The sequence below is a fragment of the Triturus cristatus genome, chromosome 2_1, assembly GCF_964204655.1.
Source record: "Triturus cristatus chromosome 2_1, aTriCri1.1, whole genome shotgun sequence".
Lineage (NCBI taxonomy): Eukaryota > Metazoa > Chordata > Amphibia > Caudata > Salamandridae > Triturus > Triturus cristatus.
The window spans coordinates 413641532-413656023 of NC_140581.1; the positions used below are offsets into that span (position 1 = coordinate 413641532).

The 14492-nt window shown below is 42.8% G+C and overlaps 1 protein-coding gene across 1 annotated transcript in view; it reads left to right on the top strand.

Moving 5' to 3' along the window:
• The window catches only part of CWC27 (CWC27 spliceosome associated cyclophilin), an 873807-nt gene that overhangs the window by 12252 nt on the left and 847063 nt on the right, over positions 1–14492 (top strand). Inside the window, exon 3 of the mRNA XM_085631671.1 lies at positions 6784–6896. Coding sequence (XP_085487797.1) covers positions 6784–6896 — 113 coding nt within the window. The remainder of the gene's footprint in view (positions 1–6783; positions 6897–14492) is intronic.

Consider the following 14492-nt stretch of genomic DNA (forward strand, 5'->3'; position numbering starts at 1 on the left):
GTACTTCAGGAACCAGGCTGTTGATACAAGAATTGTCTTTGCACCTTGTTCTCTCCCTTTCAAGTGCACCTCAAGTGTTAATGTGAACACATTAGGCCTGTCAACTAGGATTTGACCGTGTAGGGTCAAAATGTATGACCACAGCCCTCTGCAGTGCATATTCAGTGTGTTTCACAAGAGTCATCTCTGCCCATTCAGGTCAGACTATTGTTTGCTCCTGGGAGACATTTCACACATTTGTCACACCTGTTCAAGACTAATCACTGGTTGGGAAAAGCTGGAGAGCCAATGCAAATTAGCCAATAGGAATTTCAGGCAGGGAAAAGGTAACTTTCTAAAAGTCTAAAAAGTTATTTTCCTTAATATCTATGGACCAGCCAGCCTTCCTACAGTTAAAGTAGCCTTTGAGTGCTAGTTACTGTAAGAAACTTGTTTTTTAACATTAATTTGCTACATGACCTACTTTTAAATACCATGTACCCTGCCTTCCGGGTGACCTCGCGTACATAGTGGTCACTTATTAATATTTAAAATGAAGGTTTTTAACTGTCAAAAAATGTTTATTTTGACAGGTCACTTCAGTGGTAGTCCTGAAGCCATGTTTGCTCTGACACTATATTGGCTGGCACCATAAATGCTGCAGACCACTAGTGGCATTTAATGTACAGGCCCTGTGTACATTTTGTACCTTACACTAGAGACTTATAAGCAAGTTAATTATACCTATTGGGGGTATGCCAGTTTGATCATGCTTAAAGGGGGAGCACAGGCACTTTACTACTAGTTAGCAGGGATAACGTGCACAGACTTCTAAGTCTAGCAAACACATAGAGTGTAGCAAAAGGTGAAAAATCCAGGGTGACCATGCAGAAAAGGTTGATTTTCTTCAGGGCTGTTGCAGAGACTGAAAGACATGCTTTGGTATTCAAACAGCCAAAACTTACATTTGGCACTCTCTCAGACTCTGACAAGATGGTAAGCTCCTTTGAGTTTTAATTTTGTAAATATTTTCGAATCTGACCCAACATGACAAATAACAGTGGTAATGGGTAGTGATTTTCACAGTTATTCAGTTTTTATCTATTTACGTCCTTAACTCACCCCGTTTGCTTCTAAACTAATATAGTGGACCTGAATCTGGTAACGGTGAATGTCTAATGAACCATTAGCCAAGTTTTCCTCTTAATACAGTTTAGGATATTCAATTTCTAGTTCAGTGAGTGCATAAACTCAAGGTATTAAAACACCTGGTTCCAAATCAGTCTTACAGTCATACCTACTATGTGGAAGTAACCTATTTCCTTTTTAGGTTTCTACTGCACAGCGCTTGCACTCTGCTTGCAAAATCTCTTGTAAATAAAATCTTAAAAGGGGTCTAGAGCCCGTCCATTACCAGGGCTCGACAAATCCACTCGCCCGCTCGCATATGCGAGGTAGAATTAATGAGGACGAGCTATTTTTAGGTCCTACTCGCCCTTTCTGGCGAGTAGGAAAACAAACTAACTTTTATCCTCTGTCTTTAAAAACGGAGCAAATGTGACAAGTTAACAAGATTTAAAGGCATTTTTATTGCTCACAAAGCTAATGAGCAATAAAGATGCCTTTAAATCTTGTTAACTTGTCACATTTGCTCCGCTTTCAGAGACGGAGGTCAAGTAGGGGGAAGTTAGGTCGAGGAGATTTTTGAAGGTACTAGACCTGTAGGACTAGTACAATTTTTCAAGCCCTGATTACTTACTTTCCTTACCATTGGTCGGCTCACACGTCCCACTTGTTTCCTGGCTTCCTATTGCTCAGCTTCTCATCTTCGCCTTTGGTCTTCTTCTGTGTCCCTGCCATGGAGCCTGGACCAATTACAGATTTCTGTCAGTGTCCATCCACTAGCTGGTGGCTTGCAGAGGTACTTTATACTATTTTCACACTAGCACTCCATCCTATTGCATGTGTTTGCCTCCGCCCTCCGGCTTCGATGCTGCTTGCCTCCGTCCCTCCCACATCGTTTTTTTCTTCTTTTGTCTGTGACCTCGTTCTTGTGTGCTACCGTAACCTGTTGATGAGTCTTTGGTGCAAAGCGGCATGCTCATGTAATTTAACAATGGCCTTGCTCTCATGTGCCACAAATAATGGGAATACTGCAAAACACCACATTTGAAACGAGAGACGGCGTGGCCATTGACTTCACTGTCTAATGAACATTTGACTGGCTACTCTAAAAGCAAGGCATGGGGGTGATCGCGGTTCTTATTATAAGCATGACTAAAGATAAGTGTGCTATTACAGTGGTCTTGTGAATAACAGTCTCAACTGCAACAGGGTTACTGGATGAGAGGGAGGTGAAGGCGTGCTCAAGCAGGAACCACAATCTCTGTCACGGTGAAGCACAAGCAAACCATAAAAAATAACCTTTGCTGAACCCTTTAATAGCTTGGCACAAAGGCAGTTGGGCTTCACTTAGAGGCAATGTGTACAGTATTTATGCGTCACTTCAAACAGTAATAGAGTGAAAACACAATACAGGAAAAAGCCCACACCAAGTTAGAAAAACCAGATAAAATGTAATAAATTATTTGACACCAAAACGACAAGAATCCAATCGGTGGAACTGGAGATATGAAGTTTCACAAATTCAGGCTGACCTGTAAGGAGCTGGGCTGGATGCAGGCACCCAGATAGAACAAGGGTACCTTTAGTCTGGGTGCGGAGCGTTGATGAGTCGAGCAACGACTGGCCCGAAGAGCTACAGTGGCCTTGCAATGGGGATGCATGTAGCAGTTGCAGTTGGGATGCATCACACCGTGGTAGTTCCAACTGTGATGCATAGGCCCGCGTTGAAGATGCGTCATGCAGAGGCAATTTCTTTGAAAGGCAGCTACAATGCTAAGCTCTGTGTCAGGGTTCCAATAGGCTGCAGCTGTGATGTGAAGTCCTGCGTCAAGGATGCGTCATTCAGTGGCGGTTCCGATGAGTGGCGGCTGGGATGTGAGGCTCTGCGACAGGGATGCTTCACCCAGCAGCGGTTCTGATGACCTTGTGGGGAGGTTTTTTGCACAATGAAGCCTGTGGTGTCCCTTTGAATTCAGAACAGGCGGTCAGCCGACTGACCCTTGGAGATTCTTCTTGGAGTCCAGGGAGACACAGGCAGGCTGGAGTCAGAAGGTCAGCAGCAACAGCAGAAGAGTCCTTGTGCAGCAGAGCAGACCTTGGGCAGAAAGCAGTCCTTGGTGTGCAAAGCAGTCTTGGGCAGCAGGGCAGACTTCACACAGCTGGGCAGTCCTCCATCTTGCAGGGTCCACATATACAGAAATGATCTAAAGAGTTGGGCCTGAGGGTCCATTATTTATACCTGATGCCCACTTTCATGTAAGAGGGTTCCATCGCCAGAGGTGCTTGGAATTTCTAGTCTCCCTGCCCCTTCCCAGATTGTCTGGGGTCACAATAGACTAGTGTCAAACCCTTTGTGAGTGTCCTCAGGCAGGGTCTTTGTGATGTGCAAGCGTGGAAGGTGACAGCTCCTCATCAAGTCAGAGATTGCACAACCTGCCAACAGCTATGGCCCTATGTCTCACTGTCTAGGAGCAATACAGAAAGACCAGCAGCCAGATACAATAGTCATTTGACCCAGGATACAGGCAGTAGACACCAAATGGTTGGGGCAAGAAAATACCAAATTTCTAAAATTTGTATTTTTAGATACCAAACTCGATTTTCCTACCTGCTCTCAATTGAAAGTTATCACTTATTAAATGTAATAAGTTAACCCAATGTTCTATTATGGGATAGGTAGGCCTCACTTTAGGGAAAAGGTAATTTAGGATTTTTTCGCAACCAGGACATGTAAAACTTAAAGTATGTGTGCAACTTTTAAAATATATTGCACCCTGTTCTCGGGGCTGTTTAGTGTCTATACTAGGGATGACATATGTAATAGAAAGGGAGATTTGGGCCTGGCAAGAGGTTTATCTTGCCACGTCGAAATGGCAGTTTAAAAATGCACAGACCGGATGCAGTGGCAAAACTGAGACATATTTAAAGGGCTACTTAAGTGGGTGGCACAATGAGTTCTGTTGGCCACTAGTGGCAAAAAATGTACAGATGTGGGTGAGACATGTAGTACCACTTTACTAGGGACTTGCAAATAAATTATAAGTGTAAATATGGTGTAAGCCAACATTACCATGTTTAAAGGAGAGAGGCCAAGCACTTTAGAACTGGTTAGCAGTGGTAAAGTGCGCAGAGTCCTAAAGCTATCAAAAACGAAGTCAGAAAAAAGTTGGGGGAATACCACGCCAAAGATGCCCGATCTAAAACAAACACTGGGCTTTGACCAGCACATCTCATGTTCACAGTACACAAGAGTGCGTGGTGTTGTGACTTTTTAAAATTGAACTGTAGCCGCGTCCTGACTGGGCTTCTCAATGTATTCTAGTCCACTCCCGATTGCAAACCATGCACAAAAATGCAAGGGCTGCTTCCTTGACATGTTCTTTTAGACATGCCTGCTTCAGTTTTGGAGCAAATGTCCATGTGTGGCACTTACAAAAGATCCGTAGATATTTAGCACAAAACCCATCTCACAAAACATCAACTTTAGAACAAGATACATTTATTGAAGAGGAACACACCAGAAACATGCTTTTGTTTTGAGACAGAGGAATGCAGAGTGTGTAATGGTCAGAAAAGCATGGTTAAAATCATGAGCAGTTTGCGTTTACCTATTAACACAAAATGCAATCTATGCCAAACCTCCCGGATAAGGCGTAGGGGGAGTGTTGCCCAAAGTGAACCTTACCTCCCTCCTCCTGACAGAAGATCTTAACAAGAATTGGCAAAGCCAATAGGTTTCACCGATACGAGATCTATTGGCTTTGTCAATGTTTTGAGCCATGTTTCACAGCAGCACGGGCTGCTGAGCAACATGGCTTAAGCCAAGAAAAAAATAAAAAATAGCAGCATGATGTGGCCACCGTTAACCGTATCATAGTGCTATTTTCTGTGCTTTCAGCCATGTGGTAGCATGACATTGACAAGGCCAAAAACATCTTGCACAGGTTTAACCTATTGGCTTTGTTAATGCTTGTTATTTATGGATTACCTTCTTAAATTTCCTATAATAAGAGGTTATGGAAACCATACAACAAATTATGGGAGGAATAGCAATCCCGCTAAAGTTTTAGGACTGTTTTCAGGATTTTCACAAATAGTCAAATAACGACTTGGCAATAATCAGAATTCACTTGAACTGTTCTTGCTGTCCATTCAGTATGATGCTTATGAAAACCAAGGCATTCCCAAAATTACCTTGAACTGAGCGGTACCTGTCAAATGAAAAGATACCTTTTTGTGATGATTGCCAGAACAAATCAAAGGAATCATGTGCATATGATAGTGGGCTGAGCATGATGATAATGTAGATTGTAGAACCATTAACTGCTTTCACCTGTTAAGGAATCTTTATGTTAATTACAGCAATTTGTAAAGATTGTGCAAACCGTATATTCATAAATTCACTTAGGCAGCAGAGTCCAAAAAGTCCTATAACTGCCTTTTCTTGTTCATTTGTCAAAGCCATTTCGAGAATCACTCATATGTGCATGCTTCACCCACCACCTTAACCCTTTTTCTTTTTAACTCCCCACCATATTCACTTCTCCTCGTGTCTCCTTTGCCATCTAAGCCACCGCTGCCTTCCTATCATTGCCAAAGGCTTCCTCTCCTCTCTCCTTCGTCTTAAAACTCACCTTCCAGCCATTTTCACATTTGCCTCTCTATGGTGACACACAAACGAGAAATTTCAATTGTCGGGCGACTCAAGCAGGTAATGGGACAGGAACATGTCTATATTGACACTTCCTGTGGCAGTTCTCACAGTGCAGTTAAATATGTTATCAAAACATTTTCTTTGCGCCACTCACAGCATTTGGATTATTATGGCTACACATCTCAAAACTAATAGTCTAGTTATAAGCTGTTGGATGCAGTGTAACCTAACCACATTGGATGCCGTGTAACCTAACCACATTGGATGTAGACCAGTGTACTTCAGTACCTTTAAAAAGGAATGTTATGGAAGCCTGAAGTATAAATCGGTAAATACTGAAAATGAAGACTGTCTGAGGGATGCACCATTCAAACAAAAATTTAAACCCCAAGTATGGCACATAATATTTTTATGTTCTTAAATTTGTAAAACTCTGCCTAATATAAATGCATGAATATATATAGATGACAGTTTTTATTTTAATTGCTTTGATTCCATGTCCTTTTTTTTTTTTAAATCAAGAAATACTTACGAATTTACCTTGCCAAAATATCTGAAGTTCTGTATCCTTTACCATTTAAAAAAAAAAAAAAAGTCAAGCTCCTATTTTTTTGCCAAAAATCGCAGTACTCTAGTTTTGGAAAATACTAGATCTGTCTCAAAGTTCATTCTGTTTTCCATATTAAAAAACGGGAAGAGATCATACCTAAGCCCCTTCTAAATTAGACTAACCCTTTTATTTTCTGCTAATCTTAAAGCAGATACTCTCCCTAAATCCATCACTAACCATTTACCTGAGCACTGCTCAGCGGTGTTGGCTCCAATATTTATGTATCCAAGATTCTTAACTCCTGCGATTTTTCAACCAGATAAAAAGATGTTATTCTTCAGTAATGTACACTTTTTTAAAACGCCCCTGTATCCACAGAGCAAGACATTTTATGCTAATTTAATTAATTGATTTGGAAATAAGTCCCTGATGGAATTCTTACTGTAATGTTTCATGTTTGTTTTATCTGTTAAAGGGTATTATGACAATACAATATTTCACCGGGTTGTGCCAGACTTCATAGTACAGGGAGGTGATCCTACCGGTACCGGATTAGGTGGGGAATCTATATATGGTCAACCCTTCAAGGTATGTGATTTTTTTCCTTCTTTGGCTTCTCTGTTTTTAATTGGCACATTGAGTAACCTGGGGAAATGTCACTTCAAAACTGGTATAATTGTCAAGTTTGGTGAGGCTGGAAAAGGATTTTATTTTTAAATGTAGAACCATGATTTGCAATGAACTATAATTGAAAATGGGACAGTAAATAAGCTTGTTACATAACATTAATATATATTCAACACATTAGTCTAGATAGATCTTCACTGTGTTTGAAACCGTTTGTGACTGTATATGCTTCTTAATGTTCCCTTGGACATTAGATTGGGCCTTTTATTTTCCAAGTAGACCACAGTTATCCACTAGAAAGAGGACTGTGTGCTGTATTATTATGTAGGTGATTATTCCCCCTTATTACCTGAATTAACAAGACTGCAATGACATCCCTTCGCTGTCATGTGCAACAGACATATCTTCCCTGACCCTGCATCGCAATTTCTTGTAGAAACCTTCCATCTCCTCTGGGTTCTTCGATCTGACCACTGTTTATTGTCATTTGCTTTTGCTTACAGCTTTCTCAATTTTTTTAATGACTGGTTTCCTTGTTACAGAACCATTGGTAAGATTACCCTCAACATAGAATGTATGCATCATACTGTTTTTTTCTCCAGAAATTCTCTATATGTTGTCAGATCTATAGCAAATGAAGGTGAGTGGCACCGTAGGGACTTGTATATATTTTCTCCTATCCATCTTGTGTAAGAGATGAAGCGTTACATAGCTCCTTGCAAATTTATATATATAATTTTCCAGGATTGTATCCTACATAGTCGCATGCTTGAATCATTCTCTATTGTCTTGTCCAGAAGCCCTAGTACAGGTCTATAAATAGTATTAATATGCACATATTTAATGCAGTAATGCCAGTAGCCTATGTACATCATAGACTTAATTTACTCTGAATTCCAGCTAATAGAGTGGATACATGTCAAAATCGGTTCCCCATAGAGGTCACCATAATTCAGATTTCTTACTGCAACGTTTGTGTGAGGAATTCTTTGACAATAAATCTGCTATATTCTGATATTTCTTCAGAGAAAAGACAATTTTGAGAAAGAAAATCAACTTCATCTGCTGCTAGCTGTATATTAGCCAGATATAGATTTTATATGTTGCATTTTCTCTATCAAGGATTTCAATCCATTCTTGACTTGCTGCACTTTTTCCTTGAGACGGTTGCTGGTGTAGTGGAGCATCAAAATAGTATCCCTTTGAAAGATTGCTGAAACACCTGCCAAAAACAAGACAAACCATGTAGCCTAAAGAATACATTTACAGATTATCCTCCTACTGAGTGCATCTGCTCCCTTCATCCGAAGCATGTGCCTTCACATTGCCAACTTTGCTCTTGCCTTCTAGTGTACCCGTGGCTCATTGGCTTGTAAAAGGTGAGAGAAATGGCTCCTTTATCGACAACGTTTTAATCTGTGATGCACCAAGGCTCTTTTTTGTCACCCATGCTGGCCAAATTAATGAGATCCCCGTAACCTCTTCTGCAACAGTTCCTCCCTCAACGAAAGCTCACTGGTTCGGCATAAATATCATCAACTGCATTCTTTTTGACAAGACACTTGTCAACCATGGCAACAGCACCAAGATACTGTCTTCAGTGTCTGGTTTTTAGCCTGAATGTCTGTTACAACAGTGACCAAGATTATGTCCTCATCTTTAATTGAAAATATTCCAGAAGATGAGGGTGAAGAAGTGTTGTTGACGCTGCATACGCTGGTTCTGCCCATCGGTGCTACAGATTCAAGCAGACTTCCTTTACTTTAGACTTTTATGAATATATAGTTCAAAATATTTATCAGACCATCGAGGCCTGCTTGACAATGCAATGTTTTCCACGTTGTGTGCCATTGTACACATGTAACTGATAGAGGTTTCTTCCCCTTTGGACACTCAAAGAGATTAATGTATTCACACTTTTCTTTTTCAAACATAAAATGATGATGAGGATTGAACCGATGAGGAAGACAGCAGAGAAGAAGAAACTCACGAGACCACATGAACTGTTCAGTTGTGAATGAGATATTTATGTGGCATCCAAAAATTGCTCATTTGATGTTCCCACAAGCAGATAAAATCTTCCCTTTAATAGTGTGCCTGCATCAAATTATATCTCCTAATAAGACTGAAAGAGAAAAAATATTTCATGCAAGATTTTAAGGAACGAATATCCATAAAAATAGTTAAAGAGGTGACTGCCTTTGGAAAAAAAGTACTCTTTAAAAAAAAAAGTTTTTATTAAAGGTTCCCACTTCATTAGTAGGTAGTACCTAGAATGAACAACAGTTACAAGCCACGAGGATCTGCACCATCATCTCAAATTGTGCTACCTGAAACATCTACTTTCATTGATTTGTTAGTCATGTTCCCACCTGGTAGAAAAGGTTGATTCCTTGCTCCCTTCAGCAAGACAATCAACTTGGTGGCAAAACCCACTATAGGAGCATTAAATACTCTGTTTACACTGGACAATTATGATTGCTAGATGTGGTACTGTGAAGCTACGTTTCTCCTACTGATCCAGGTGGATTAGGAAGCAGAACCAAATATCATACTTTGTAAATGATGGCTAGTGTCTGCTTTGTTCATTGATGTGCCATTGGACAGTGGAGTGTCTGCTTTCAGAAAAGCTGTCCTCTTAAGGCAACAGTGGCTGTGACCTCCTCCGTTCCATCTAGGGTTACATCTGCGACTGTCTAAGATGGGCAGGCTCTCTGCACGAAGCATGTAGAAGATGCTCTTCAAATGATATAATGGAGAAGGATTCAGATTGTTCATATCACACTTGCAGGAGCTGTTACTTTCGAGGCAACAGAAGTTGGTCGCAACCATCGAGAGGAGGATACCAGAGCCAGCATTATCATCCATCTCACCCAAGCACCCATAAAAACATTGACTGCAGTATGCACCCAATCGACTGACAAAGCCAGGGGTTAAATGGCAATGGTATGGTAGTTTGCACTACTGTAAAATAGCCTTGTGACCCTCTCCAGCTTTCACTGGCCTCAGAAGCATACAATACAATCACTCAAACGTCATAAAGCAGTTATGTGCCCCCTCTGAAAATCAAAGCAGTTGGATCTTGAGCACAGAAAAAAGGCCCCGATTAAATGACCATGTCTTACGCTCATTGGTGGAGCCACAGAGGAAAGCAGGGGTAACTGAGCCTCAGGCACAGGGACTGTGGTTCCTTGCCTCAGATATCTTAGAGCTAGTCCTACTATGGTTCTGCAAACTGGGCCAAGTACAACCCTTTCAGCACTTAATTGTCAGTGGTAGTGATGGCAAGCTGTCACTGGCTTTTCAGGGAGGTAGAGTGGGGGGTGTTTTAAGCTCCGAACTCCCCCAGCAGCACAGTGGTAGAGTATCCAACTCAGTACTTGACTTTTTTAAACTCAGAAAACTCAATACTGCACCCTATAAATCATAGATATGGATTCTTCACTTGTGTGGGGTGGCTGTACATGGGGATGATAATCCCCCCCTACCCTCACTCCATACCCTCTCTCGAGTTTGAGCTCTATCTTGGGCACGTATCAGACACATGTGCAGTGTTATCCCCGCTACTGATTTTATGTGCTCATTTACTTTTTATTAGTCTCAAGATTTTTTGTCACACTACTGTGGGAATTCATCTGCTTTTTGGCTGTGGCAGCGACCGCCCGCATATGTCTGGCTATCTCCCCCTCTTCCGGCAGTAGATGTGATGACTGCAAGTGCTCTGGTCCTCGGGTCAAGTCCCCGGAAAGACACAGCAGAGGCTACCACCCGGAGTCTATGCAGGGGTCAAGGCCCCTGTGTTGTCTCAGGTTTTTGGCTGGTTGTAAGGCTCCTTTTGGCTACAGGTGAGTTGGGTGGTGGCATGTGGGTTTAATGGTCACAGGTCCGCCTGGAGAGGCACTCTTCATCCAGCAGTTCCAAGTCATAGCTGTCATTCTGGCACAGCTTCACGATATTATAGTGGCACAGTCACTTTAGTGTCCACTGCCATGGAGAAGACTACAATTTGTAAGCCAGATGAGTTATTCTAGCTGAAGCAATACCATTTGACTTGAAAAAAAAGCTCCTGTTACTTTCTAGGGCCATGTTCTGTCAGGGCTATGTGGCCTGCCTGAATATAATTGTTATGTTTAGCAATTCATTGAAGGATTACCTGAAACACCTCTAAATACCTTCAAGGCAACCAAGTGCCAGGTGGGGCAGTCCACTGTCATCTACTTTGGGCATCAGATGGGTAGTGGGAAGATTCACCTGTTGGATGACAAAATTCAGTCAGTGTTGCAGTGGGAGGTACCCACTACCCAGATGCGTGTTCTCATCTTTTTTTTTTTGATAAACAAGTTTTTATTTTCAAATAGGCATCAAGATCAAAAAGGACATACAGCGAATTGAGCAATTTGGTAGCAGTCAGACCCGTCACATAGTAATTAAAAAAACAGCAGCACAAGCATTCTCCCCCACCCCTCTCCCTCCGTTCCCGCCCCACGCATACCTCCCCCTAAACTAGGCCCGAGCCATTTCCCCCGTACTTTACGGAATTTTTTGGGACAACCCCTCGCAGCGTACAGTGTCCGTTCCTGTGCAGCGCACTAATCCACCCCTCTCCGCCATTTGTCTCCCTTGGGTGGGTCAACCTGCTTCCATGCGGCCGCTATATCCCTCTTGGCCACCACCAGGGCCGTGGTTAGGAAATAGTGCTCGTTACGGGAGCCATCCAGCCCATCCGTTATCCCCAGCAGCGCTAATCGAGGGTCATGGGGGACCTCCCATCCCAGAACGTCAGTTAAGTCAGTTTCAATCTCCCCCCAGAAGCTGTCCAGGCGAGGGCAAGACCAGACCATATGAAAGAAATCTGCCGGTTCCACCCCACACCACCCGCAGGAGGCCCCCGGGCACAGGCCTGCGCGAAACAGACGCTCCGGGGTCAGGTATGCAGTGTGAAGGTAATAAACCTGGACAAGCCGCAATCGAGCCGATGCGGTGATTGTCCTGGGCGCCATAAGGGCGTCCCTCCAATCATTGTCGTCCAGAGGACCCACCCAGGCCTCCCACCGCTGCTTCAGCCCACTCCAGTCCATCGGGGTATTCTTAACCAAGGATCGATAAATACGGGAGATGCCCCCCTTCCCAAGATATCCCAGCATCACCTGGGCCTCAGGCGGGCTATGGTCAGGGAGTTTGGAGTCTAGGGGGACGTGAGATTGGAGCGCATGGCGCAGCTGGAGATAACGATAACACTGTGAGGGATGCAGAGAAAACCGACTCCGGAGCTCTTGAAAGGAGCACATGTGGCGTGTTCTCATCTTTTTAAGACTCAATGGTTACTACTGGAACTTTGTAGCTAACTATGGGGCCACAGTGCCCTTTTGACAGCTTTGACATCCAAGAAGCAGGCCAAGAAAGTGATCTGGACTGAGGAGTGTTAAAAAGCTTTTGAGTAACTGAAGAGAGCACTGTGGAATGCACCTGTTATAAGACACCAACTATAGTTCAAATGTTCATTGTAAAGTTGGAGGCCTCACACAGTGAAGTTGGAGCCGTACTGGATCTACCCAGTGACCTGGATAGAGTGCATCCGGTGGCCTTAATTAGTCACAGGCTACTACCCAAGGCACAACGTCACTGTCATAAAGGCACGGTCTGTTCAGGCAAAACTACACAATGTCACAGTGCTATATTCCCCTCACCTGCTTCTATCATGCTCTGGACAATCACACCTTCAACAGGGTTGGCTAGCCCCTTCCCTCCTTCAACAGGCAGGTTGGCACCCAGGCACTTCAGGACAGTGGGACATCTCCCTTTCAGGTCAGATTCCAGGTGATTATCCTTCACCTCTTGTAAGCTGGCTTCCAGTCTGATTAAAGCGTTGCAGAGGAGTCCTCCGAGTACGCTGTGGAGCACTGCTTTCCTTGGTCAAAGAGAACTTGCAACTGGAAGAACAAGTGGGTCAGTGGCTCTCACTTTTATAAAGTCTCAGCAGACAGGAGTGGGGGCTGTCTCCCTGCACTTCTAGATCCAGTTTGGGACAGGTGTTCTTTCATCCCGCCTCTTCAGACTGTTCTCGAGACAGACTTTGTGAATAGTGATGCTTCTCAAAGCAGAATAATCTCCAACCTAGCATACCTACAACAGAGGCACATACAGGTGTGAGCTTTCTGCACCTGGCTATCAACAGCCAAACGGAACAGTGATCAGGAAAGGAACAAAAGCTGGTCTCACCTAATGTACTCTTCTCACTCTCATCAACAAGCATTTGCAATGCAATAGGTCTCGCACTTACAAGAGTTTGAGCTATTGGCATTGTAAATGACAATGCCTTTTATTTATGTGTTGTTTTTAAAACAGATAAATAAAAGGCATTATCACTTACAAAGCCAATAGCTTAAACTCTTGATCCCACAAACAAGTGACCAGTCTTCGGGGCTGTGGGAAACACCTATGCAAGCAGATTTGCCATGTAAAGGGGGTTGAACCAGCCGGACAACACAGTCCCAGGGGGAATACAGAAAGCACTTCACAGACATCAACATCTCCTTCGAGTATTCGTCTTTGTTTACGAGGTTCCAGACTACTTCAGCAGTGTCAATTAGAAAGAACAAGACGGACGAAATGCAGGTACCCAGACTGCATTAGAGCACAACCAATGGCCTCCTCAACGCATTCAGTCCAGCTCAAAGAACAGGATGGAACTGTGTCCTCAAGATCTGCAGGCGCAACTAAAGAGAAGGTTTTAAACTGGTTTCTTATGTCTGTATTCAGTACGTACGATCAGTTCTCCCTTAACATGTGTGTCTTAGAATTCATGATGGGGCTTTTTGAGGAGAAACTACAGTTCTCAGGCAACAGAAGCAAGGGAAGAACAACTTTGTGAATATATCCCTGTTTCATAAGTACACAACTTATTCATATTCACAGGCCCATAAGAGAAGAAAGGAAAAGAAAAAGATAAGCCTATTAAACGAAAATATTCCCAATCGTTCCCAAAAAACTACAAAAATGTAAAACGTTTTGAAAACATTTTTTCATTGACAGAAGAGGTAATTAATGCTCACTGCCTCATTTTTTTTAATTACGTTTTTAACATAAGATCATATACATAACGTAGTTTTTACATTTATCTTCATACGCAATGCAATGCAGTACAAATGCAGTGTGCCGGCCGGTTTGACATATGTTACAGGTGTGGCACAGAAGAATAGAATGATCAGAGCATCATTCTTTTAGAGGTAGCCAGGCGGGAGGAGTTACAATCAAGCTCATAAATAACAGAGGCCTTCGTGCATTGTAATATCTGATGGACAGGCAAAAGATTAGTAATGAAAGGAAAAACAGATATACAGTGAACGTTTGAACCATCGAACCTCTCCTATCGTGCACGTACATGATTGTCTATCGCATGACGTCACCTGGTGTGATTAGCGTGTCTTGGGAGGGGGGGGGGAGGGGAGTGTTAAGCCCGGCGAGAAACGCTCATTGCCTCATCTAATGGAGTTCAAAAATTCAAAGCCTGGTTAGAAGTTGAGCAAAAATTAGTGGTTTAAGCAGTGTGAAGGATGA